Source organism: Trachemys scripta, chromosome 10 (genome assembly GCF_013100865.1).
Source record: "Trachemys scripta elegans isolate TJP31775 chromosome 10, CAS_Tse_1.0, whole genome shotgun sequence".
NCBI lineage: Eukaryota > Metazoa > Chordata > Testudines > Emydidae > Trachemys > Trachemys scripta.
The window spans coordinates 45,952,499-45,976,655 of NC_048307.1; the positions used below are offsets into that span (position 1 = coordinate 45,952,499).

The window sequence follows — 24,157 nt, forward strand, 5'->3', positions numbered from 1 at the left end:
CATGTCCCCTCTTATTTGTCTCCTCTCTAAAGTAACAGTCCCAATCTCTTCAGTCTTTCTCCATATGAGAGTTTTTCTGGACTAAAGATCATTCTTGTCGTTCTTCTTTGAGCTCCCTAATGAACAAATGGGTGCATGTTTTTTAGGATGCTCTTAGATACACCACTTCCAATATTGTGAGCTTCATTATCTTTTATACATATTGCAAGCTCCTATTTTCACACAGAACTTTTCTAAAAAAAAAAAAGCTGAGGTTATAAAAATTGTGTTTCTCCGATTCACACATTTATTAGATGCTTTCTATGCATGTGGATAACTCAAAAAAGGCTTTCTTTAAAAGCTTCCAATTCACTCTGGCTGTATCCTGAGTGGGACAAAATGCCTTGGACTGAAGAAATCTGTGTCAGAAATAAAGTTCTGGGCACTAAAAATTACATAGAGCGGGTTGTGCCCAGATGCACACCCCATTGAGCTTCATTAATATCAACAGGCAGAATTTGGCCACATACTGTCCATATGCAGTGTTAATCATTTACTGCTTATTTTAACAATGAATGGCAGTGCAATGCTTGTGAGATATGCACAGGCAGGCGAGCATTTTAGTCCGAGAACACTGATGTAGTCAAATCTCATTCCATGGGCAAGTTAGTGATAGAAAGGTAAGTGAGGCATTATTTGATCATTGAAATTATGATTCTGTCAGAATTTTATTAGTGTCATGCTGTGCATTGTGGCAGGGAGGACTCACTGCCCCATCCCCTGGCTCCCAGCTTCAGGTCCTCGGGTTGGTGGAAATTTTGATAATGCAGGGTTGTCAGAAAAGGATTCGGTTGGGTTTCATTTGAAAGCCCTTTTCCCCCCCCAAACACAATGGTACCAAACATGACAAACCTAGAACACTTACGCAGATATATATTCAAGAAAATGTTTAAAAATAAAAAAAAATTAAATTACATTGTAACATATACTGATCCTCATCTGCGCCACACTCACACATCACCATACAAGGCAGGCTGCTGGCCAATCATTTGCATGGTGGCGAGTGTCTGGTTTTTGCACATGACCATTTGATTAGGATTGATTTGAGAATGCATTGTATTTCATGTGTAACTGGAAAAACCCATTCATGCTTGATAGGAGAGGGTACTTTTGGATGTGCTCTGTCATCCTGGAGCCATTCCTTTGCTTGATGGTTTTATCTTCTCGATAGCAGGTAAAAACATGAATCTCTTCATGGCAATTTTTCTCCATTTGTCTGATCCTTGGAAAACAGCTACCAATGTAGGTCTGCAAGTGTTGTAATGTTGATCTCAAATAGTAAATTTGACATATGAACACCTCCAGTGCATTTATGATCTCATCAATGACTGTCTCAGCCATTCCAAGCACCTTCAGTGCGAGAGAGTCTTCGGAGGCTGAATCAGATGCCTTCCAGAAAGGAAATTTTGTCTTCCACCCTGAAAGGGTGTGAAAACCTGGCAGTGTGGCATCTTTTAATGGTCTAGGAGATAGGAACACATCTCAGAGGGATATACAGTGATTCTGTTCCCCAGCAGCAAGCACAGAAGCAGAATTTGAAGAAGTCTTGGGAATTACAAAGAAACTCCACTGAAAAGTGTGAGGCAGAAGTTTCATTACGCCATGTGACAATGAAATTCTTTGAGCAATTCTTTGCATGCTGTAATGTTTTTCCTGCAATGTGTGGTTAACTCATGCTTTGTGCAAGTATGGGACAGTAGCTTCTTCATTGTGACACTGGAAATGTTTGTGGAGTCAATAATTTTGTATTGGACAGGTGCAATACCATGGAGTCTATTCTTTCTGTAATAGATGCCTACACATACGTGTCAAACATGAGGTGGACTTCGTTATAGGTCCAACATTTTCTCTGTAGGCCAAATCTTGGCAGGTATTAACAGTTTCTGGTTTGTTGAGAGCTTGTACCTCAGCCATACCATCTGTGATTGCTACTCTGAAAGACCTTGGCTGGGATAAGATACCAGTCACATCAATAGGTGCTGGCTTAGGAAGACCATGCAAGATGTGCATAAGTTTGGTTTTAACCTAGCACACATGCATTGCTCCATCACATTCAGACATCAGTTATGATACCACAGAGAACTCATACTTTCCAAAGTCTCATGTAGGTCAATATGACACTGAGATCTGGACACAACCAGGAGACAAACAAGTGATGACTTGTCTGGTTAGCTCTGTAATAGTCCCTGCCACCTTCACTTTGACTGTCGTCTTTGCATTTGAGGAATGCTTCTTGATTGATGGAGCCTTGGATAATTCTTTGGGTTTTGAAGGCTTGATACAAGTCATGACCCAAAGTATCCATTCAGTTGACATCTTTAGCTGTCTTATCACTGAAGACTGCTTTTGTCATGATATTAATGAGTTCTGGTCCATCATAGGAGAATGGTTTGCCAGTGTGAGTAAGTTTATCCTGTAGCTTTAAAATTGCCCTTTCTTGGCATTTAGCAGCACCTAATGAGTCTAGCTGGTGCTTGATTTCTTTGGGGGAGGTCATCCCACCCAAGCTTAATGTTGAATTAGAAGTTTGATGGAGTTCTGGATGGTCATGAAAGATCTGGTGCTGATGTCACTGTGACCACCAATGCACCATTTAAAGAAGTAGTACCGGTCACATGGTATTATTTCTTTAGGTTTGGCATTCCCCTGAAATTCCCATGTGCTGCAATACAAAATGCTTTTCTGTAAAAATTTAGTGGCTGTAAACAGTGTTCTGTTGAACTGTTGACATCAGTGCTTTCTTCCACTTTTGGTAGCACCATGTCTTTTGCAGATTTTAACGATATGCCCTGTGATTCCTTTCTGTGAATAGGATTGCTAAAAACTTTGTCCATATCCCACAGTTCATCTTTAGTAAGTGCTTTAAGAGCCTGTCTGCTAAGCATTTGTTCCTCTTCAATCCCGTTCAAAGCACATATTCTCTCTGTACTTAGTGTCTGTATCAGCCATTGCCATGACTTTCCCATTCATTAGAGTCTCTGCAAGGTATTTTATGAAATCCAGTTTAGTCATGTAGTTTGCAGTAGTAGTAGTATCATTATTTGTTTCTGTTGCTTTGACCTTTAGATGCAACATGTTACCTATGTTCTTGGTGCATCTCTTGATGTGATACACAATGTCATATGCATAGGCATCTTTGGGGTCAGTGTACTCATTTTACTTTACTTTCCATGCAACGTTCTTGCTAACAGTGACTGCTTCATACAATTTTTCACCTGTTTTTCGTGTTGAAACTGTCCTTAGACTCTTAGAGGATGCCTTTGGGCTTCCGGCTTACTGCAGAAGAAGCAGATGTTCTTCTTGAAATGTATTCCATGGGAAATAGTGTAAGGCAAGTCTCACCCACAGCTGTCATTTGTCCTGGCATCTTCAGCTTTTCCTGAGGCTCAACATACTTCCTCTCCAAACATACCAAATTCAGTTTATGGGTGCACTTGTTATAGCTTGTAAGGTGCCACTGAGCATTGTGTTTAACCAGGTCCTCCATGATGGTATTCTCCAAAGATTCACTGCTAGTTGGAACTCTTTGTTTCCTCATTGTGTCTAAAAATCATCGAGACCAAAGTAAAAATGAGGATTCTGTAATAAATTACTTTGGGATTGCAATTAATTATGTTATGTAATTATGTGTATGCCATTTGTGAATGGATTCCAGTAGCTTCTGTCTGATGCTGATGTCTTAACCAGTGCCCCATTACAACTCTTTTGGCACAATAAAGCTAATAATCAGTACCACTGAACCATTTCTCTTTTTTTGCTGATGATGGCACAACTGGAGGCACTCCTTCCATTTATAGTAATCTGTCACATTAAAAAAAATCAGGTATCATATTTCTGAGCATGAACTGGTAACATAGTACTCTCAGTGGAGGGCCACAATTTAGCTTTGTGAGAGCTACATGTTTGACATGGGCGTGTTAAAGTATAATTTTAAAAAATGATTTTAAAATATTTCTCATTTATGTAAATATATATATATATATATATATATATATTTTACATAATTGTTCTAAGTTTGTCGTGTTTGCTACTACTACCATTGTGTTCATGGGAGAAAGGGCTCTCAAATGACAACCCTCTTGACCCACTTAGGACAACTTTGTGTTATCGAAATTTCCACCAACCAGAGGACCTGGAGCTGGGAGGCAGTGTGTCCCCCTGCCATGCCTCAGAAGGTGGCACTATTGAAATTATGATTCTATAGATTTTTATGAATCAAATGACTCCTCACTTACCTTTCTACCATTAACTTCCCAATAGAATACATGCTTTGTAACTATTTGTCTAGCTGCAGTATTGTACAACAAGATACGTTTTAAGGAGTGGAAGACAGACTCTTTCGGTCCAACCGTCCCTCTCCTTGAGTCTTCACCCTGCCCCTCCACCCACTTCCCTGTCCCCATGCACACTGGACCTGATTCACATTTACACTTATTCACTTTTAAATCACTCTGACTGTGTTAAGGGACCTTGATGCAAATGAGCATCAGACCCACCATGTTTATTTGTCTTTACAGTCACTAAATCACACTAATCAAATCTCATGCTTCCCCAAGCTTTATGCCCTACACTACTAAAGAGTCAAGGAAAGCAAAGACAGCAGGGTGGGTTCAAAAGCACTGCTGGGATTGAGACTCTATATTGAAGTATAATGCAGTGGCTCCACTAAAAAGTCAGCATTTGCCTCACAGAGATATCAGAGATACTACAATATTTCCCTAAAATGGGTGGTAAATCTGGTGTCTTTGGTGCCCTGTTGTGGTAATCTCTACATGACTGCTGTAGCTGATGCTCTGTGGACCATATAACAAGACCATCCATTTCTTCAATCCAAAGTAATATTTGCTTATTGACTAAACATTTAAATCATCTTTGGAGAAAGGTGCAGCAAAAGATAAACGTAGTGAGGTGAAATCAAACTGAACACAACATAATTCTCTTCACTTTAATGTTTGCTTTCCTACTGTGATAGTGATGTCAAATATTGAGTTTAGTGTTTATGAAGTTTTTAAATTGTAAATTCTTTAAGAAAGAATATCTGCGTTCAAAGGTCCAACGCCCAGGTTTATGTGTGGGGGTAATTAGGTGTAGGACACAATGTATGACTTTGATAACAAAGTAACTTCTAAGCAAGCAGATTATACAGCGTTTACGTGAGTCCCAGCGAAGGACCAATTCAGTTTCCATTGCAGTAAATGGGAATCTTTCAACTGGGAGTTGGGCTGGTTCCAGTAATCTTGAAAAGACAATGCAACCACCCCACTTTCATTTTTAAAGTTAGGAAGAAACTTTGCAGCAAACCTGTTGAGAACTCAGAAATCCACTTTTCCTCCCCATTATACACTAGCTCCCCAATCCTGTGAACAGAGACAGTTATAGGGGTTTGAAAGCACAGTGTTTATTTTTGTACTTGGACATTTTGTTTAACCTCCTTGTGTAGTGAAATCCGAAGGACTTACTCTTTTTTCTTTGAATACTTGGGAGGAGCTCAGATACCACAATGTTGGGGAACCATGTAAGTACATAAATATAGAGAGAAGAGATAAGAGTCCTGCAAACATATAGATGACCTTTTATTGGTGTGCAATGTGACCCAGGGTTGTAGCTGAACCCTTCTATGTATGACAAAGTAGCTGTGTAATGCTCATTTTCCTGGGATCCTCAGGCTCCACACTGTTAAATAGCCACTGTACCCTGCTTGTATAATGCTCCCATTATATCCACTTGTGGGGGAAAAGATGGTGTTCTTGCCCTCAGCCACATGGAATTTTTGTTGTTTTTCCCTTCTATGGGTTTTCCCCATTGGTCAATGATTCAAGTTTTATAATGCCTCATTCATATAACAATCTCAAGGAACAGCTATTCCAGCAATAATAGCATTACAAGACAAGGGCGTGAGAATAGGCATTTAGAAAGGGACATTTAATCCTGACTGTCTTTATAAGTTGTTGCTTTACTGTGAATATCTGGTTCAAAAGCCAGTTTGGTTTCAGACGATGAGTTTGTTTTCAGATCATGGGATAAGGTGCTTAACTGAAACCACAAGTCCTGTTCCATTCTAGGGACATTTGGTGTATAAGACATGATCCCACTACTGTAGTTACTTATATACTGGAGAAAATTCTAGGGATTTCTCAGAAAGCAGCCCCAAATTTTCATGCAATCTGAATGCTTTTTGTTTGTTTCCCTATAGGAAAATCGCTCGGTCCCAGAACCAGGTCCCAATGGTAGGTCTCTAGAGTGACTGCCTGCCTTCTACCTTGTGGTTTTCTTTATGAGTGTAATTTCTTTCTAAATTCTCTATTTACCCTTCGCTGATCTCCCGCTGCAAACCAACTATAGTGTCTATGATAACATATAACATTGCCCCAGAAGGAGCATGTAGGTGGAGCAGGTCAAATATTTCATCCATTTGAGACGGAATGGGGGTGAAATCTGAAATGTATGTGGCGTTAGCTAATGCCCTCTCCCTATGTTTTAGGTTAACAAGATCTGGGAACAATAACAACTTATGAAAGACACAATCCTGAGGGTCCTATTGAGAAATGATGCATAAGGTCTGGAAAATTAGTTCTCTTCCTTTAGACCTACCTGCATCCACTCTGCTGAAGTGTAAGTGGATGGGACTTGCACTGTGAAGGAAGAAGGTGTAAATAAAGTTGGGCAAGAGACTAGGTCATTTTAATAACATCTAAATAACCAGCAGTGTTTGTGAGCTTCATATTACCTTCCTCTGAAAGAGAACAATGTCACAAAGGGGTGCTGATGGGAGTTGGAAATGATCTGCACTTCTCAGGATTGGGCCCATAGAGAAGGAAAAATTAGCTAGAAACTCCATTCTGGCCTCATTCAGATAACAAGATTGTAAAATGGAAATTCCATTGGGATTTTGATGCCTCAGGCTGCTTATCATGAGTCTGGTGGCACCTTAAAGACTAACAGATTTATTTGGGCATAAGCTTTCGTGAGGTTTTTACTCACGAAAGCTTATGCCCAAATAAATCTGTTAGTCTTTAAGGTGCCACCAGACTCCTTGTTGTTTTTGTAGATCCAGACTAACACGGCTACCCCCTGATACTTGCTGCTTATCATGTGATCGGAAACACTAAACATAATTTCATCTTGATAACCTGATTACCCTATCGCTGAAGTATATATGCTTTATTGCTGCGTTCAAGTGCATAGTACACCATTCTAACTGAAAATTATTCAAGTAGCCAGAAGTTCTGTGAATCATATTTAATCAAAGGTCACATTTGGCACCCAGACTTGAGCTCTCCTCTTAGATTACATTTGCCTTCATTTACAAGAGATGTATTTTATTTTAAGCTCTTGGAAGTTTTAGGTTCTTATCTAGAATGTTCAGATTTCAGTAAGTAGCTCATAAATGTTGACTGTCCTATAGGATGTAATTGCAAATGTGATACTATGAAACATGTTAGTAAATGATGGGGAACGGATTAGGAAGGTAAAGAAATAGAGGGAAGATGATGATGGAAAACCTATTGAAACTTGTGTAGTCCACCCCCAGGGCTAGTGCAGGATTGTCCACTAGTATATTTTCTAGTGATAAACATTAGAATGAGATTTTCAAAAGTGCTCTCAGCATTGGCCTAATTCTGTTCTGATGCAGTTGGTCTCTGGTTTATGCCTCTTTCTTTCTTTGCCAGAGGTGCTGCTGAGGATGCATTCGGTCGGGATCTGTGGGTCTGATGTCCACTATTGGCAGAATGGTAGAATTGGGGACTTTATCATAAAGAAGCCCATAGTGCTAGGGCATGAGGCATCCGGAACCGTCATCAAAGTGGGGTCATCAGTAACCCATCTGAAGCCAGGTGAGCAGCTTCCTTGAATCTTGTGGACGGTTGCCTGATATGTACTTTCTCTGTTGTGATGAGGTTGAGAGGGTAGCCGGCTAGGAAATAGTAAATGTTCATTGTGCATTGATGAAACATTAGGAATCCTGCAAACCAGAGAAGCCTAAGCCAAAACCTTCAGTTTAGGAGTGATAAAAAGAGGAGAAAGATGGTCCAGTGATGTGAGTGCCAACTTGGAACTCAGCACTCCTGGGCTCAGTCCCCTGCTACGCTAGACTTCTTGGGTGATCTTGGGCAAGTCACTTAATCTCCTTTTGCCTCTGTTCCCCTTTTGTAAAGTGGGGATAATAGCACCCCCTATCTCACAGGGGTGTTGGGAAAATCAGTACGTTAAAGATTGTGAGATGCTGGGGTACTATGATAATGGGGGCCAGAAAAGGCCTTAGATGAAAATCTTAACTTGCATTTGAATTTCATAAATTACTCTGCCTTTATATGGGGTTAAAACTGGTGTGCAGGTCCCAGCACCACTGGACTTGGGGTTTAGGAGCCAGAGCTGGGTTCCAGTGTTATGGTTTGCACCTTTATCTATCTAAAACACAGCTGTTGTCCTTTATCTGTTGGTTCACTACTCTCTTCACCCCTTGCACAAATCCTCCTAACCAACCACCAGCCCTTCCAAGCCAAATCTGTCTCTCTTTTATTGAAAATCAAACCTAGAGTAAGATGTTACAATAAAAACAGCTCCTCTTGGGTTTTGTCTCCTGTCCCTGCTTTATTGCACAGTACATTGGGCAGATTGAGATCTGTTGTGATTTGTCCAACACTGTCCCCTCACAAATGACAAAGCTCACTGCCATCCATTACTCACTTTGGATATCTGACTTCATGGCACTTCTTAGGAATCACTTGCTTTGACCTTTTGGAGAATGCTAATATGATTTGAATATTGCACATGCCCTGTTGTGTATTTAAAGGATACGTGTTAAATGTGCAATCCAAGCGAGACCATAAAGCCTTTGTAGACCATGCATGTGAGTCACTCTTGCTGCTTGTAAACCCTTTTATTGAGCCAATTAACTCAATACACCTCTACCTCGATATAACACGACCCGATATAACACGAATTCGGATATAACGTGGTAAAGCAGTGCTCCAGGGGGGCAGGGCTGCGCACTCCAGTGGATCAAAACAAGTTCAGTATAACGCGGTTTCACTTATAATGCGGTAAGATTTTTTTGGCTCCCGAGGACAGTGTTATATCGAGGTAGAGGTGTATCATAACTTCCTTTTGCTGTGTGTACGTGCTCCGGAAGTTGAGGACATCTCACATTGACGGTTAGGTGCTGGCTTACTAAGAAATGTGGTGCATTATTTCTCATTTACACCACTGTAAATCTAGGGTAATTGTTAGCTTCATTAGAGTGACTCCAGATTTAAATAGGTGTAACACAGAGCAGAGTTTGGCCCCAGAGTTAGATCTATGGGGCAGGGACTAAGTCTTTCTCTGTGTTCTGTGCAGTGCTGAGTAGGCTGATGCCACTCTGTAATTAATAAACAATAGTAATGACCAAAGGGCCCTCCATCTGCCTGGACATCCTGAGGGGGACCTCTGAGCTAGAGAGATGACCACAGCCTCACTGAGGGATTTGCCCAATTATTGGCTTTCTGGTGCTGAGTGAAAAGGGCTGGAAGCATTTTGGATGTTTTATGAATCTCAGAAAACCTGACTGTGGAGCAGGTGAACAACTGCCCCTTTGCCACTCTGAGCTGTCTGAGGATTGATCAGGCAATGTGGAGCTCTCCCACATGGGAGTAAGGGGATTTTGTGCTCTATGTATTTTGGATACTGATCTCCTGACTCCTACATGCGCTTCCAGGTCTTTACCAGGAGCCCAGCCTCCCTTCCCATCATAACTGTCAGTCTGGAGAGCAAGTACAGCGATTCCCATTAAAATCGAACGTTTGCCAACAGATCCTGCATGGTGATTCCGTTTAGTTCCTAATTGCAGGAGATCTCAGAAACCACTCAGTGATACTCTGTGACAAACTCTAGCTTTCTGATGGGAATAGGAAATCAGCCAATTTACAGTGATTAGACCGAGGGGAAGATGTAGGTAGCTCTGCATGTGACTGATCCGACATCCTCTTAGTGTCTGTCTGCCTCTTGCATATTATATTTCCTTCTGTAATGATGAACAATGTGTATGGCTGGGTCCCTGGGGCTGGGTGATGCGTCCTCCGTAGCATGGCCTTAGGGAAATAGATTCAAGTGTATCAAAGACCACTTTGTCTTTCAGTGGGTGTTTAAAGAACAGGGTAGATCTCTTCCTTCCTTGGCATCCCTCTTGAGCATTCAGATCTCCACATGGTGCTGTGCCCACACACTCCTTGTCTCACCCCACTTTCCTTTCACTCACTCAGGCGATCGAGTGGCCATTGAGCCTGGTGCTCCGCGAGACATCGATGAATTCTGCAAAATCGGACGCTACAATCTGTCTCCGACTATCTTCTTCTGTGCGACACCTCCCGATGATGGAAACCTGTGCCGATATTATGCACACAATGCCAGCTTTTGCTACAAGTCAGTCACACACTCCCTCTGCCTACAGATAACCACTCCCTGTGTGGAGTTAGCCATATGGCTCCTCCCTCTCTCCCTCAGCCATCTGCACAATGGGGATAGTAATCTAGTTACATGAAGCGCTTCTTATTTCCCAGGATGCCCCTGGCATGGGTGGGGTTCAGATTGAGGCCTGGTTGCCAAGTGTTTGGGAATGTGATCTAGAACTTAATCTGACCTCCTTTGTACTGACCTCCTGTGTAATGCACTATTAGAGCTACGGATGCTAAGTACTGTAGAAGAGCTAGGGATTATTTATTTATGTGTTTGTTTGTTTTTGTTTTTATCTCCACTCTTCACCGTGGTATCTGAGAACTTTATGACAGCAAGTAGTTAAACATTTCTTTCCTGCAGATTTCGTATGACTTTGTCACTGCTTTAACCCCAAAGGGTTTCCTTTTCTTAAATCCTCTCTCTTCTTGCTCTCATTTCTACGAGGCAAGGTAAGGCCTGATGGTTTTTTGGGTTCTGCTGTTGGAAACCCCAGGAAGGGCTTTTCCTCATTCGTCAAGGAGAGCCAGCCCCGTTGCTGCTCTGTAGAAAGCACTGCAAGAACTGCTAAACCTGCAATATGATTTGCTCAGTTATTAACTGAGAAGACCTAGACTGGTTCTGATTGTCCCAGGCAGCCAGTACCTCTGCTTATCTAGCCTTTGTGCAACACTGAAGACAATTTTGACCTCACTGATGCCAAAGGTCACATCCTGGTTGTCAGAGAAACTCACTTGGGCTCCAATTCAGCAAAATATTTAAGCATATGAGCATCCGTATTGCTTGATTGCAATGGGACTTAAGCACAAGCTTAACGTTAAGCATGTGCTGAAGTACTTTACTGAATTGGAGCATTAGAAAACCTAGCAGTCCAAATTCATCCATGCATAACTGCTCTGACTTCAGTAGAGTCGTGCTGGGGATGAATTGGGTCCAGCGTATCCACCCTGGAAATACTCTGTGGCAGTGCCATGTAGATATTTAATCTATGGAGTTTGCTCCCCTTTTGAGGCCCGTGTGGAACAGGGAGTTCCAGGTACACTGAAGAAAGAACAAACCTGTAAATCCAGAAATGCACTAACTCCTGTTTCAACTGCATACAAGACACTGCCACTGTGGTTTGGGGCCATTTGACTCCCTCTTTGCACCAGGTGTTAGTTACTCCACTGACTATGGAGAGCCAAGGGCTTTGATTCTTCTTGGGAGAGTGAGTGCTAGGACCTAGTTACCAAGTGTTAAACTCTTTGTATATACCACACATTTGTATGAATCTCAGGCCAACCCACTGGTTGGTGACCAGCAATAGAGTATGATGGGGTAATGAATAGGGAGATGTCTTATCATATGTCCCTTTGCTTTGTGAGATGAAGTGGCCACCTCTACAAGCTATAGCATTTCATGGGTCTGGCAGGAGTCACCTAGGGGAACATTTCCCTTGTTAACCTGAAGAGTGGATGATCTGCAGTACATTCCCCTTCTCCTCCAGGAATAGAACAATGATAGAAGTTGAAGGTGCAGAAGCCTTCTCTCCCGTACCCATCCATGAAGGTATGGCACACCTCTTCCCCACAGCACATTGTTGAACATCCTCACGAATCATTGCAGCAAACAACAAGCATCATGTTTTCTAGGGTGGGTGCCTAAATTGTGCCTGCCAAAAGAGAGATTGCAGAGTCTGATGGGTAGTTAGTTGCATAGTAGCCCCTTATTCAGTGCTCAGGTCTGTGTTTTATTCCGATTATAAGGGCATTTTGCCAGCACAGCTTAGACACTAATCTTTGCAGACATGGTCCTGTGGATCGTAAAATGTTAGCTTCACTCCACAACCAGTAAAAGCCCCTATTGTGACTTTCCTGTGTCTCTGGTTCTTGCAGGCTTCCAGATAACGTCACCTTTGAAGAAGGGGCCCTCATTGAACCACTTTCTGTGGGAATCCATGCCTGCCGAAGAGGCGGAGTCACTCTGGGATCCAAAGTCTTAATCTGTGGGGCTGGTATGGAATAACCCACCTTGTGCCTTGTGCTTCCCACCTGTCATGAGTGCTCTGTCACAGAGAAATGCAACAGAGTGACCAGCCTGGTTTCTAGGTTCAGGATGGAGCATTGTGTGCTGACCACTCCAGTCTCCATGGCCCACATTTCTGTACTGAGGCTGAGGGTGACCTTGGGCAGCAGTGCACTCCTTGGCCAGCCCTGCTCCAAAATGGATTTGAAGTGCATGTTGTGGCTAAACAGGCAGTTTGGGTGGTAACAAGATACCTAGGAGTCTGGCAGTATTCTCCTCACTGCCAGCCCCAAACCTGGAACAATAACAGCCATGCCCGCTGCCATTCTCAGTGCACTGCAGCAGATCATGACATCTGCCATAATCCCAGTGTCAATACTCCCTGGAGCCCTGCTATACCCCCAACCCAGCGAGCTTTACACTCACTTCAAAGTGATCGTGATTTTCCTGCATTCTGACATCTCCTTTTCCTTTCCTGCTGCTCAAGGACCCATTGGGCTAGTTTGCTTGCTCGTAGCCAAGATGATGGGTGCTGCCCAGGTAGTAATCACTGGTAAGATCTTCTTTTAACCCTTAAAACACTGCTCGTTCTCACATATCTGAAAAAGGCTGCTCTTTCTGTGTGGCAGGTCACTGTACAAATCAGCAGCAGAAGTGCCAGGTGGGAGGACAAAGCTATGCTAGGTACCCATGTGAAGATCATCACCTGGTGTCTGTATGAGGCATGTAGGTGTCTTCAGCAGACCCGTTCTCTGTCCAGTTTTTCCTTCTGCATCTTAATGACCAGTAAAGGCAGATATAAATAGGACTGTGCTTAATTAGCACAGGTTTACTGAAATGTTTCCCAGGCCAGAGCCCACATGGAAACTACACCTCTACCCCGATATAATGCGACCCAATATAACATGGATTCAGATCTAACGTGGGAAAGCAGCGCTCCTGGGGAGGTGGGGGGGGGGGGCGGGGGCGGGGCTGTGCACTCCGGCAGATCAAAGCAAATTCGATATAACACGGTTTCACCTATAACGCGGTAAGATTTTTTGGCTCCCGAGGACAGCGTTATATCGGGGTAGAGGTGTACTAGGAGGATGCAACTGCACCCTTCACAGCTAGGAGGATGCATGTTCATCAGCATTGCAATTATTGTTTCAGTCTGAAGACTGAGGCATAAAACTGATGCTCCACCTGCTCATTAAAGACACATTCTTCAAAGTAGTGGTGCTAACTGAGTGCTTTGCCATCCTTGAGGTGCTATAGAAATAAAATCTGTGCGTAGTGTGACAAATGTTGATTGGTCATCCACGAAGTTCCGTCAGATGGTGAAGCTATCATCGAGGCCTCTGTAATTGTCCCTGACATTTGGTCCTCCCCAAGCCACCTGCATCACAGATGCTGTTACTCAGACAGCAAGAGGCTCAAAAATGCCCACTATGGGGCAGTCTTGTTCAAATGTTTCCCATGTTATCTGTGATGAGGAGCGAGATCACCCTTCTTTGATCTGTAGGAGGCTGGCTGCCTTCAGGAAAATACTTTTCATGTTGGCATTAGGAGGAACGCCTCTCCAACCATTATTTGCCCAGACATTTTTACTGCACTTCCCGGTGGAATATTTTGTTTTAGTCATACTTGTAAAATATTTGCCTATAAAACTCTTTATCTGCATAGCACATTTCAAATTCATCTGTTTGTGGAGATATTTTCCTATTGCGTCTATAGCAGGACATAAATAGCTGAAAGGTAGAATAAATGACGCAGACCCACGCAATGCATTTCTGCTCGCCCAATGTCAGAAAAGATGTATAAGAATTGGAAAAATTACAGAGAAGGTTACAAAAATTATTATAAGTATGGAACTGCTTCTGTATGAGGAGAGATTAAAAAGACTGGGGACTGTTCAGCTTGGAAAAGAGATGGCTAAGAGGGAATATGGTAGAAGTCTATAAAAACATGACTGGTGTGGAGAAAGTGAATAAGGAATTGTTATTTACCCTTTCATGTCACACCAGAACTAGGGCTCACACAGTGCAATTAAAAGCAGGTTTAAAACAAACAAAAGGAAGTACTTCTTCAAAGAATGCACAGTCAACCTGTTGAATTCGTTCCCAGGGGATGTTGTGAAAGCCAAAAGTATAGCTGGGTTCAAAAACGAATTAGGTAAGTTCATGGAGGATAGGTCCATCAGTGGCTGTTAGCCAGTTTGATCAGGAATTCAACCCTACGCTCTGGGTGTCCCTAGCCTCTGACTGCCAGAAGCTGGGGCTGGATGACAGGGGATGGATCACTCAATAATTGCCCTGTTCTGTTCATTCCCTCTGAAGCATCTAGCACTGGCCACCTGTTGGAAGACAGGATACTGGAATAAATGGGCCATTGGTCTGACCCAGTATGGCCGTTCTTATGACTGGTACTTGCAGTTAAAGGGAGCCAGGCACCCATACCTGCTATGGAGGCAAGTCTCCTAGCTGCTCCCCATCAATAAGGAATGGACCTCTAAGTGCTGCCAGCTCCTGCACCGGTTATTAAATGGGTCATTGTCCCTCTGCTTCAGCCCTGCTCTTGTCATGAGGCCAAGGATTTTGATGGGGACATCCCCCAGGCCTGTCCTCTCCTTGATGGGGAGGTACACCTGCCCTTTCAAAAGGCTGTCTTTGTCACTAAAGGGCTGAAAAGAGCAAACTTATTCCCCAGCAACTGTGCAATGGCCCAATAAAAATAATGCTAAAAAAGGGAAGGAGACAATCTAGGGCATACAGGTGGCCTCTCCCCAATTTCCTTTCCATATCCTCATGGAGGTGGATGCTTGGAATCTAACCATGAAACTGGTGTCACAGCAAAATCAGGAAGAGGGATTTCCCTCCTTTCCTCCCCCCAGGCTTGGCTGCTGGGGGGAGGAAATGTGCAGAGAGGATGTCCACGGTCATAATCTGCACCTTAGCAAATAGCCCGCAATGATTTATTACATGTGGGAACACAAAGGTTTCACCACAGTCCTGCATCTGGCAGCCATGCAGTGGTATCCTTCACCATGGATACTGTCCTCCTTTCCAGAGCAGATTTCTTCCCCAAAGACCCAGAGAACATGAAGCTAAAGGGAACCCTTATAAGAAATTTGGAAACTTTCCTAGCAGCTCTGTGGAATTCCCTCCCCACCACCTGTTTCTCAACCGTGTTACAGTGTGCTGGCCTCAAAGGGATAGACCCCTCTGGTTAAGAAGAATTCCCATAGGCCTTAATGCCAGACACCAAGCAATGCTTTGGTCTCCATGCATTTGCTGCCAAAGTGATGGTATTGAATTCACCAGCAAGGCAAGTTATGGTTAGGCAGCTGGTAGACTGTGATCACTGTATATTACGCTTCTTCATAATTTTCTCACTGTTACTTTATGCTCCTTATGTAAATAAGAAAGTGTTATTTACTCCTTCTCATAACACATGAACTAGGTGTCACCAAATGAAATTAATAGGCAGCAGGTTTAAAACAAACAAAAGCAAGTATTTCTTCACACAACACCCAGTCAACCTGTGGAACTCTGCCAGAGGATGTTGTGAAACCCAAGACTATAACAGGGTTCAAAAAAGAACTTGATAAATTCATGGATGATAGGTCCATCAATGGCTATTAACCAGGATGGGCAGGGATGGTGTCTGTAGCCTCTGTTTGCCAGAAGCTGGGAATGGGTGATGGGATGGATCACTTGATGATTACCTGTTCTGTTCATTCCCTCTGGGGCACCTGGCATTGGCCACTGTCGGAAGACAGGATACAGGGCTAGATGGACCTTTGATCTGATGAAGTATGGCCATTCTTATGTTCTCTCCCATCTGCTTACCCTCTCTGCCAACTGTCTCTTGTCTTATATGTTGATTTTAAGCGATTTGGAGCAAGGACCCCTTCTTTTATCCATAGTTGTACAGCAGTCAGCACAGAGGGGCCGGGACTTCTAGGCAGTTTGCTAATTTGGTACAAATCATGAATAACCATGGTGATAATTATCAAAGAGGTAGCCATGTTAGTCTGGATCTGTAAAAGCAGCAAAGAGTCCTGTGGCACCTTATAGACTAACAGACATACAGGAGCATGAGCTTTCGTGGGTGAATACCCACTTCGTCGGATTCATGCATCCGAAGAAGTGGGTATTCACCCACGAAAGCTCATGCTCCTATACATCTGTTTAGTCTATAAGGTGCCACAGGACTCTTTGCTGTTTTTACATGGTGATAATGTTACATCTGTAGAGAACCTCATTGTTGTCAGGTGCCTGCAGCTGCACCTTTGCTACATGCCCTGGTCACAATGACTTGTCTATGGGCTTCAGAATATTAAGACCTCAGCGTCTTTGAAACCAGCAACTTTCCCTGTGGCCAGAGTCCTGTTGGCATCTCTTGTGCCTTTAAGTTGCTTGTTGCACATCTTTTCCCCACCAGCCCAGAGAGGAGAGCTGATCTCCTACCCCATCCGCGCACAGTCAGGCTGGGGGAGTTCTGAAGGGGAACCAGACTTTTCCACCCAATGTGCCTGCATTGTGTGCATACAGTGTGCCCATGCCCCACTGGGCATGCTTGCTGCAGGACCTTTCTGTGTGACATCTTTTCTTGCATAACGTTTGTCAGCGAGCTGCAATTCTGTGATTTATTTCTTCCTTCCCCAGATTTATCCGCCTCCCGCCTGGAAAAAGCCAAAGAGATTGGGGCAGATTTCACCATTCAGATAAAGAAAGAAACCCCAAAGGACATGGCCTGCATGGTGCAAGGTTTGCTTAACTGCATGCCTGACATAACCATGGAGTGCTCCGGGGCAGAGGCCAGCATCCAAACTGGCATTTACGTGAGTTCCTCCTTCCCCTATCCAAGATCAGTGCCAGCATTTACTTTTCTCCTTTCAGGTTGGTCATTGGAGTGGCTAAAAATAAAATGAGAGGTGAAACTGTGTGAGAAACCCACTTTACTGGCCAGACTCCTCTACCAGCAGGGCAGAGTCAATGCATGACAATGGAGATTTCAGTCCTTTGCTGGCGTGCAGCCGCTTGTTCAGGCAGACGGAGGGCTGCACCCACCATAGTCTCCCTGAGGCCACTTGGCTGAATTTACCTCGTGGTGGATCTGTGTCAGAGCCAAGGCTTGCAATGGAGCTGTCAGTCCTCTGTGCCACCTTAAGCAGAGTTAATGGTAGATAGCATATGTGCATTTACTTCCCTCTAACTTGTGTGTGTGTATCTCAGGGCAGAACTTAGTCGAGTGTGCATATGCAGAAATAATATTGCTCTGCTCCCCTGCAGGAGAGCTGCAATTCTGTGCCATGGGGTAGCCATGCCCTCCCCATGCTATCAGGGACTGGAAGTGCTCTTTTCCTCTGTGCAGGGGACCTTGGCCTAAATATTCCAAAGCTGCTATGATTTTTGGGTGCCTAACTTTAAAGAAACCTGAATTTCACAGGGCAGGTGCTTAATAATTTCTGAAAACTGGATCCTTTTAGGATGTCCCTAGTTGGACCCCTAGACTCTCTGACTACATAGGCCCTGATTTGTATTTCCAGGGATGGTCTCTGGCTTACTGTGCAGTACTCTGCACTGAGGTGTGGCATAGAGAGGGTGCTGAGTTCTTTATGCATTGTGTCCTCTCCTTGCTCCTTCACCTCTCCTGTTTGTAGATGTCTATGTTGGCCATTGATTGAGGTGAGCAGCTCCATGTTTAGTTTTGAGAAACTGGACATGTTTAGTTTTGAGAAAAGACTGAGGAGGGACCCGATAATGTTCTTCAGATATGTTAAGGGCTGTTATAAAGACGACTGTGATCAATTGCTCTCCATGTCCACTGAAGGCAGGACAAGAAGTAATCAGCTTAGTCTACAGCAAGGGAGATTTAAGTTAGATATTAGGAAAAACTTTCTAACTCTAAGGGTAGTTAAGCTCTGGAACAGGATTCCAAGGGAGTTTGTGGAATCCCCGTCATTGGAAGTTTTTAAGAACCGGTAGGACAGCCACCTGTCAGGGCTCACCTAGGTTTACTTGGTCCTGCCCAAGTGCAGGGGGCTGGACAGGATGACCTCTTGAGGTCTCATCCAGCCCTACATTTCCATGCTGTCCTGACTAGATGATCACATGAGCTCTCCCTCTGATGTAATATTAATGTACTATGAGTCTATATTTACTGCAGAAAACATTACCATTGTTTACACTGACCCCACTGATTTTGCAATCAGGGTCTCGGCAATTGCTAAGTTAAATAAAGACCTATTTGCATAAGTTTTCTGTGACTAACCGAGATGAGTGAAGCCTAGAGGAAGTAGTGCCCGGAAGCACTGGGATTTTGAAACAAGCTGCACTACAGATAGCTCCTGTCTCAGGAGTGCTGCTCTGCAGCCTAGTAACAACTGAGCTATATTAGCAAGCAGTGGGATTTTGGCGTCTCTTGCACTTCGTGTTGTGGGGGAGTGTAACCTAACCTCATATCTGAGATTAGACACTGATTCATACTCTGGTTTGGCAACATCATCTTTTCCTGGGAACCTCCACTGGGAGAAGGGGAACAATGTCACTTTTCTGCCTCTCCCTTTTTGGGGGGGTTGTTGGAGCGTAGTGATTCCACGAAGGTGGCTGATCATCTGCCAGGCGGGTAGAGATCTGCATATTGATTCCTCCTTGTGCAGATCTAGTCCCATACATTCCACCTGTCATACAATTGCTATAACATCATTGTGACTGTATTGAACTCATGGTCTAAGAGGACTTCAGACATTTGAAAATTATGGTCTGGATTTTCAGCATCATCAGAATCCTGGAGCTAGGGCCCTTTCTCTAGAAGATCTCTAGAGATCTGTAAAAAGAACAGGAGTACTTGTGGCACCTTAGGCCTGGTCTACACTAGGCGTTTATGTCGAAGTTAGCGCCGTTACATCGAATTAACCCTGCACCCGTCCACACCGCGAAGGTATTTAGTTCGACATAGAGGTCTCTTTAATTCGACTTCTGTACTCCTCCCCGACGAGGGGAGTAGCGCTAAATTCGACATGGCCATGTCGAATTAGGCTAGGTGTGGATGGAAATCGACGTTAATAGCTCCGGGAGCTATCCCACAGTGCACCACTCTGTTGACGCTCTGGACAGCAGTACGAGCTCGGATGCTCTGACCAGCCACACAGGAAAAGCCCCGGGAAAATTTGAATTTGAATTCCTTTTCCTGTCTGGCCAGTTTGAATCTCATTTCCTGTCTGGACATCGTGGCGAGCTCAGCAGCACTGGCAACGATGCAGAGCTCTCCAGCACTGATGGCAGTGCAAGCTCAGAATAGAAAGAGGGCCCCAGCATGGACTGATCGGGAAGTCTTGGATCTCATCGCTGTGTGGGGCGATGAGTCCGTGCTTTCCGAGCTGCGATCCAAAAGACGGAATGCAAAGATCTATGAGAAGATCTCTAAAGACATGGCAGAGAGAGGATACAGCCGGGATGTAACGCAGTGCCGCGTGAAAATCAAGGAGCTGAGGCAAGGCTACCAGAAGACCAAAGAGGCAAACGGACGCTCCGGATCCCATCCCCAGACATCCCGTTTCTACGAGGCACTGCATTCCATCCTCGGTGCGGCCGCCACCACTACCCCACCACTGACTGTGGACTCTGAGGATGGGATAGTGTCCACGGCCGGATCCTCGGACATGTTAGCGGACGGGGAAGATGAGGAAGGAGATGAGGAGGACGAGGCAGTCGACAGCGCTCACAACGCTGATTTCCCCGACAGCCAGGATCTCTTCATCACCCTTACAGAGATCCCCTACCAACCCTCCCCAGCCGTTACCCCGGACACAGAATCTGGTGAAGGATCATCCAGTAAGTGTTGTAAACATCTAAACATTTATTTGTAACAGAACATGATTATTAACAATGTAAAAAATGGGTTTCTCATGATTACTTTGAATAACTTAACGGTTCAGTCATGGGCAGTGCAAGTATTTCAAAAAAATCTAGCAATGTCCGGTTTTGCATGATTGTCCTGCCCAAGCCGCTCTACTGTTTAGTCCCTGCTACTGCAGCTACAGTAAGATGCGGTCTATATGTCCGGGGATGGAGCAGAAATCCTCCTGGGACATCTCAAGGAAGCTCTCCTGCAGGTAATTTGAAATCCGCTGCATTAGGTTCTTGGGGAGAGCGGCCTTATTGGGTCCTCCGTAGTAGGACACGTTGCCGCGCCACGAGACTAGCAAGTACTCCGGAATCATTGCTTGGCACAGCATGGCGGCATACGGCCCTGGTCTTTGGAGGCTTTCCCGGAGCATTCTCTGTCTGTCGCTCTCAGAGATCCTCATGAGGGTGATGTCGCTCATGAAGACCTGCTTTGAATGAGGTAGGGGAATGTTATTAGTGTTGGCTGGTTTGCAGCCACGCGGTGGAGGCGGGAAAGGGTCAGCCGAAAGGGATCGTTCCCGGGGACAGCCGCGAGGGTGTGGGACAGGAGCAAACTTCCTGCTTGCCGGATTGCTGGCAGCAGGGACCGACATTGATTTCAATGTGAAATGAGGCCATTGCTAATATTAAAGTTTTAAGCTGCCACGAATCTACGGCTTACCATGTCTGCCTGCAACAGAAATTCCGTTGTCCTGACAGGGTTCTCAAAAGTGCTCTGCAAAACCACAGACAGTGAATGCGAAGGCCGAGAATTCGACCTTGTGCTGAGTGCGCATGTGATAGGTGCTGTGCATGGTCCTGTTCACAGAGAAAGACTATGTTCTTTGTTCACAACTACATTTATGTTTCTGAGGAATTCACTCCCTTTTTCCCATTCCCACAGCCCCATCTGCGACTGTCTCACAACCTAGCCTGTCATCACACTCCCAGAGGCTAGGGAGGATTAGGCATAAGAAGAAGAGGACACGGGAGGACATGTTCTCCGAGCTTATAGCCTGCTCCAGAGCACAGGCAGCACAGCAGACCCAGTGGCGGGAGAACTTGTCCCAAATGCACCAAGCCAACATGGATCGGGAGGAGAGGTGGCGTCAGGAAGACCAGCAGGCGACTCAAACCCTGCTTGGACTACTGAGGGAGCAAACGGACACGCTCCGGCGCCTTGTGGATGTTCTGCAGGAACGGAGGCAGGAGGACAGAGCCCCGCTGCAGTCCATCTCTAACCGCCCTCCCCCGCCACCAAGTCCCATACTCCCTTCACCCAAAGTGCACAGAAGGAGAGGCGGCAGAGTCCCTGCTAACTCTCACTGCACCCCTGCAGAGAGCTCGAGCAGCAGAAGGCTCTCAGTCCCCAAAGTTTGACAAGTTCTTTCCTTCCCGCCTGACACAAGCCCCCGTCCAAGTTTCACTTCCCAGTCCCATGTGTAGTTGATAATAAAAAATATGTTTCTGTTAACTACTGTTTCCATCATGTTCTTTTGGAGGAGGGGGGGAAAGGGGGTTGGTAATTGGACAGGACAGTCACCTTTGGCAGGGTACATAGTCGGGGGCAGGCACAGCAGCAGGGCACATACATAGTGCAGTGATGCAGTGACTACTTACCCTGGTTAGTCTGGGAGGTTCTTTTCATGTTATGTGGTGGGAGGTGGGTTGCTCTGTGACTTTGTGGCACGGGAGGGCAGTTAGAGATCTGAAGCGGCGGTCCTTAGGCAGGATCACAGAGCCACACAGCAGGGGATCTGTAAGCGTCCCCCCCCGCCACAAAGTCACATAGTACCCCCATACACACAGTCCCTATCAGGAGGGGTGACAGGCTCCGTTGAAAGAACCATCCCACCGCACCGGAGCCTGTCAGTCCTTCAGTTTAGAAGCTGCATTCGCGCGACTACACTACACCCGCTCCGCACCACAGTCTGCGTCCCAGTTTTAAAAAATTCCCGCGAAAACAGTATTACAGAAAACGGTGTGCTTTAACAAAGTAGAACTATTTTTATTTTGAAACGTGTGTTGGAAGTGGGGTGAAGGCTTCTCTGTACACAAAATTAGAAAGTCACAGGTTACCCTGCTCACTCAGGAACTTTGCTTTCAAAGCCTCCCGGATGCACAGCGCTTCCCGCTGGTCTCTTCTAATCGCCCGGCTGTCTGGCTGTGAGTAATCAGCAGCCAGGCTAATTTCCTCAACCTCCCACCCCGCCATAAAGGTCTCCCCCTTGCTCTCACAGAGATTGTGGAGCACACAGCAAGCTGCTATAACAATGGGGATATTGGTTTCGCTGAGATCACAGCGAGTCATCAAGCTTCTCCATCTCCCCTTGAGACGTCCAAAAGCACACTCCACCACCATTCTGCACTTGCTCAGCCGGTAGTTGAAGAGTTCTTTTTCAGTGTCCAGGGCACCTGTATAGGGCTTCATGAGCCAGGGCATTAGCGGGTAGGCTGGGTCCCCGAGGATGACTATAGGCATCTGCACATCCCCAACAGTTATTTTGTGGTCCGGGAAGTAAATACCTTGCTGCAGCCGTCTAAACAGACCAGAGTTCCTGAAAACACGAGCGTCATGAACCTTGCCCGGCCATCCCACGTAGATGTTGGTAAAACGTCCCCTGTGGTCCACCAGTGCTTGCAGCACCATGGAAAAGTAGCCCTTTCTGTTAATGTACTGGCTGGCCTGGTGGTCCGGTGCCAGGATAGGGATGTGAGTTCCATCTATGGCCCCACCGCAGTTTGGGAATCCCATCGCTGCGAAGCCATCTATGATCGCCTCCACGTTTCCCAGGGTCACTACCTTTGGCAGCAGTACATCAACGATTGCCTTGGCTACTTGCATCACAACAACCCCCACGGTAGATTTGCCCACCCCAAACTGGCTCGCGACTGACCGGTAGCTGTCAGGCGTTGCAAGCTTCCAGAGGGCTATGGCCACTCGCTTATGGACAGTCAGGGCTGGTCGCATCCGGGTGTCATTGCGCTTCAGGGCAGGGGACAGCAACTCACAAAGTTCAAGGAAAGTTCCCTTCCGCATGCGGAAGTTTCGCAGCCACTGTGATTCATCCCAGACCTGCAGCACTATGCGGTCCCACCACTCAGTGCTTGTTTCCCGTGCCCAGAATCGCCGTTCCACGGCATCAACATGACCCATTGCCACCGTGATGTCCTCGGCGCTGGGTCCCCTGCTTTCTGAGAGGTCTGTGCTACTCTCACACTTCAGGCCATCACCGCGTTGACGTAGCCTCCTCGCCTGACTTTTCTGCATCTGCCTCAGGGCAACCTGTATGATAAGCTGCGAGGCGTTGAGAGCGGCCACAACTGCAGCGATGGTTGCAGCGGGCTCCATGCTCACAGTGCTGTGGCGTCCGCGCTGTCAATGACTTGAAAAGTGCGCGAAATGATTTCCCGCCGGCGCTTTCAGGGAGGGAGGGAGGGCGGGAGTGAGTGATGGATGGATGACGACAGTTACCCAAAAGCACCCTCGACACATTTTTTTACCCAGAAGGCATTGGTGGCTCGACCCAGAATTCCAATGGGCAGCGGGGACTGCGGGAACTGTGGGATAGCTGCCCACAGTGCACCGCTTCCAATGTCGACGCTTTCCCCGTTAGTGTGGACTCACAAAGTCGAATTACTGTCCTTAGTGTGGACACACACGTTCGACTTTGCAATATCGATTCCAAATATTCGATTTAAGTAAAATCGAACTACTCTCGTAGTGTAGACAAGGCCTTAGAGACTAACAAATTTATTAGAGCATAAGCTTTTGTGGGCTACAGCCCACTTCTTCGGATGCATATAGA

The 24,157-nt window shown here is 45.4% G+C and overlaps 1 protein-coding gene across 6 annotated transcripts in view; it reads left to right on the forward strand.

Moving 5' to 3' along the window:
* The window catches only part of SORD (sorbitol dehydrogenase), a 43,481-nt gene that overhangs the window by 2,700 nt on the left and 16,624 nt on the right, over window positions 1-24,157 (forward strand). For 2 of the 6 annotated variants that reach the window (XM_034783302.1, XM_034783304.1), the window contains exons 2-7: window positions 6,233-6,266; window positions 7,710-7,874; window positions 10,281-10,440; window positions 12,345-12,463; window positions 12,962-13,027; window positions 17,124-17,299. In XM_034783302.1, the coding sequence (XP_034639193.1) occupies window positions 6,233-6,266; window positions 7,710-7,874; window positions 10,281-10,440; window positions 12,345-12,463; window positions 12,962-13,027; window positions 17,124-17,299 (720 nt within the window). Of the gene's footprint in view, window positions 1-5,524; window positions 5,555-6,232; window positions 6,267-6,520; window positions 6,652-7,709; window positions 7,875-10,280; window positions 10,441-12,344; window positions 12,464-12,961; window positions 13,028-17,123; window positions 17,300-24,157 lie in introns of those variants that run through there. The other 4 variants (XM_034783306.1, XM_034783303.1, XM_034783305.1 and 1 more) reach the window with 4 other exon arrangements.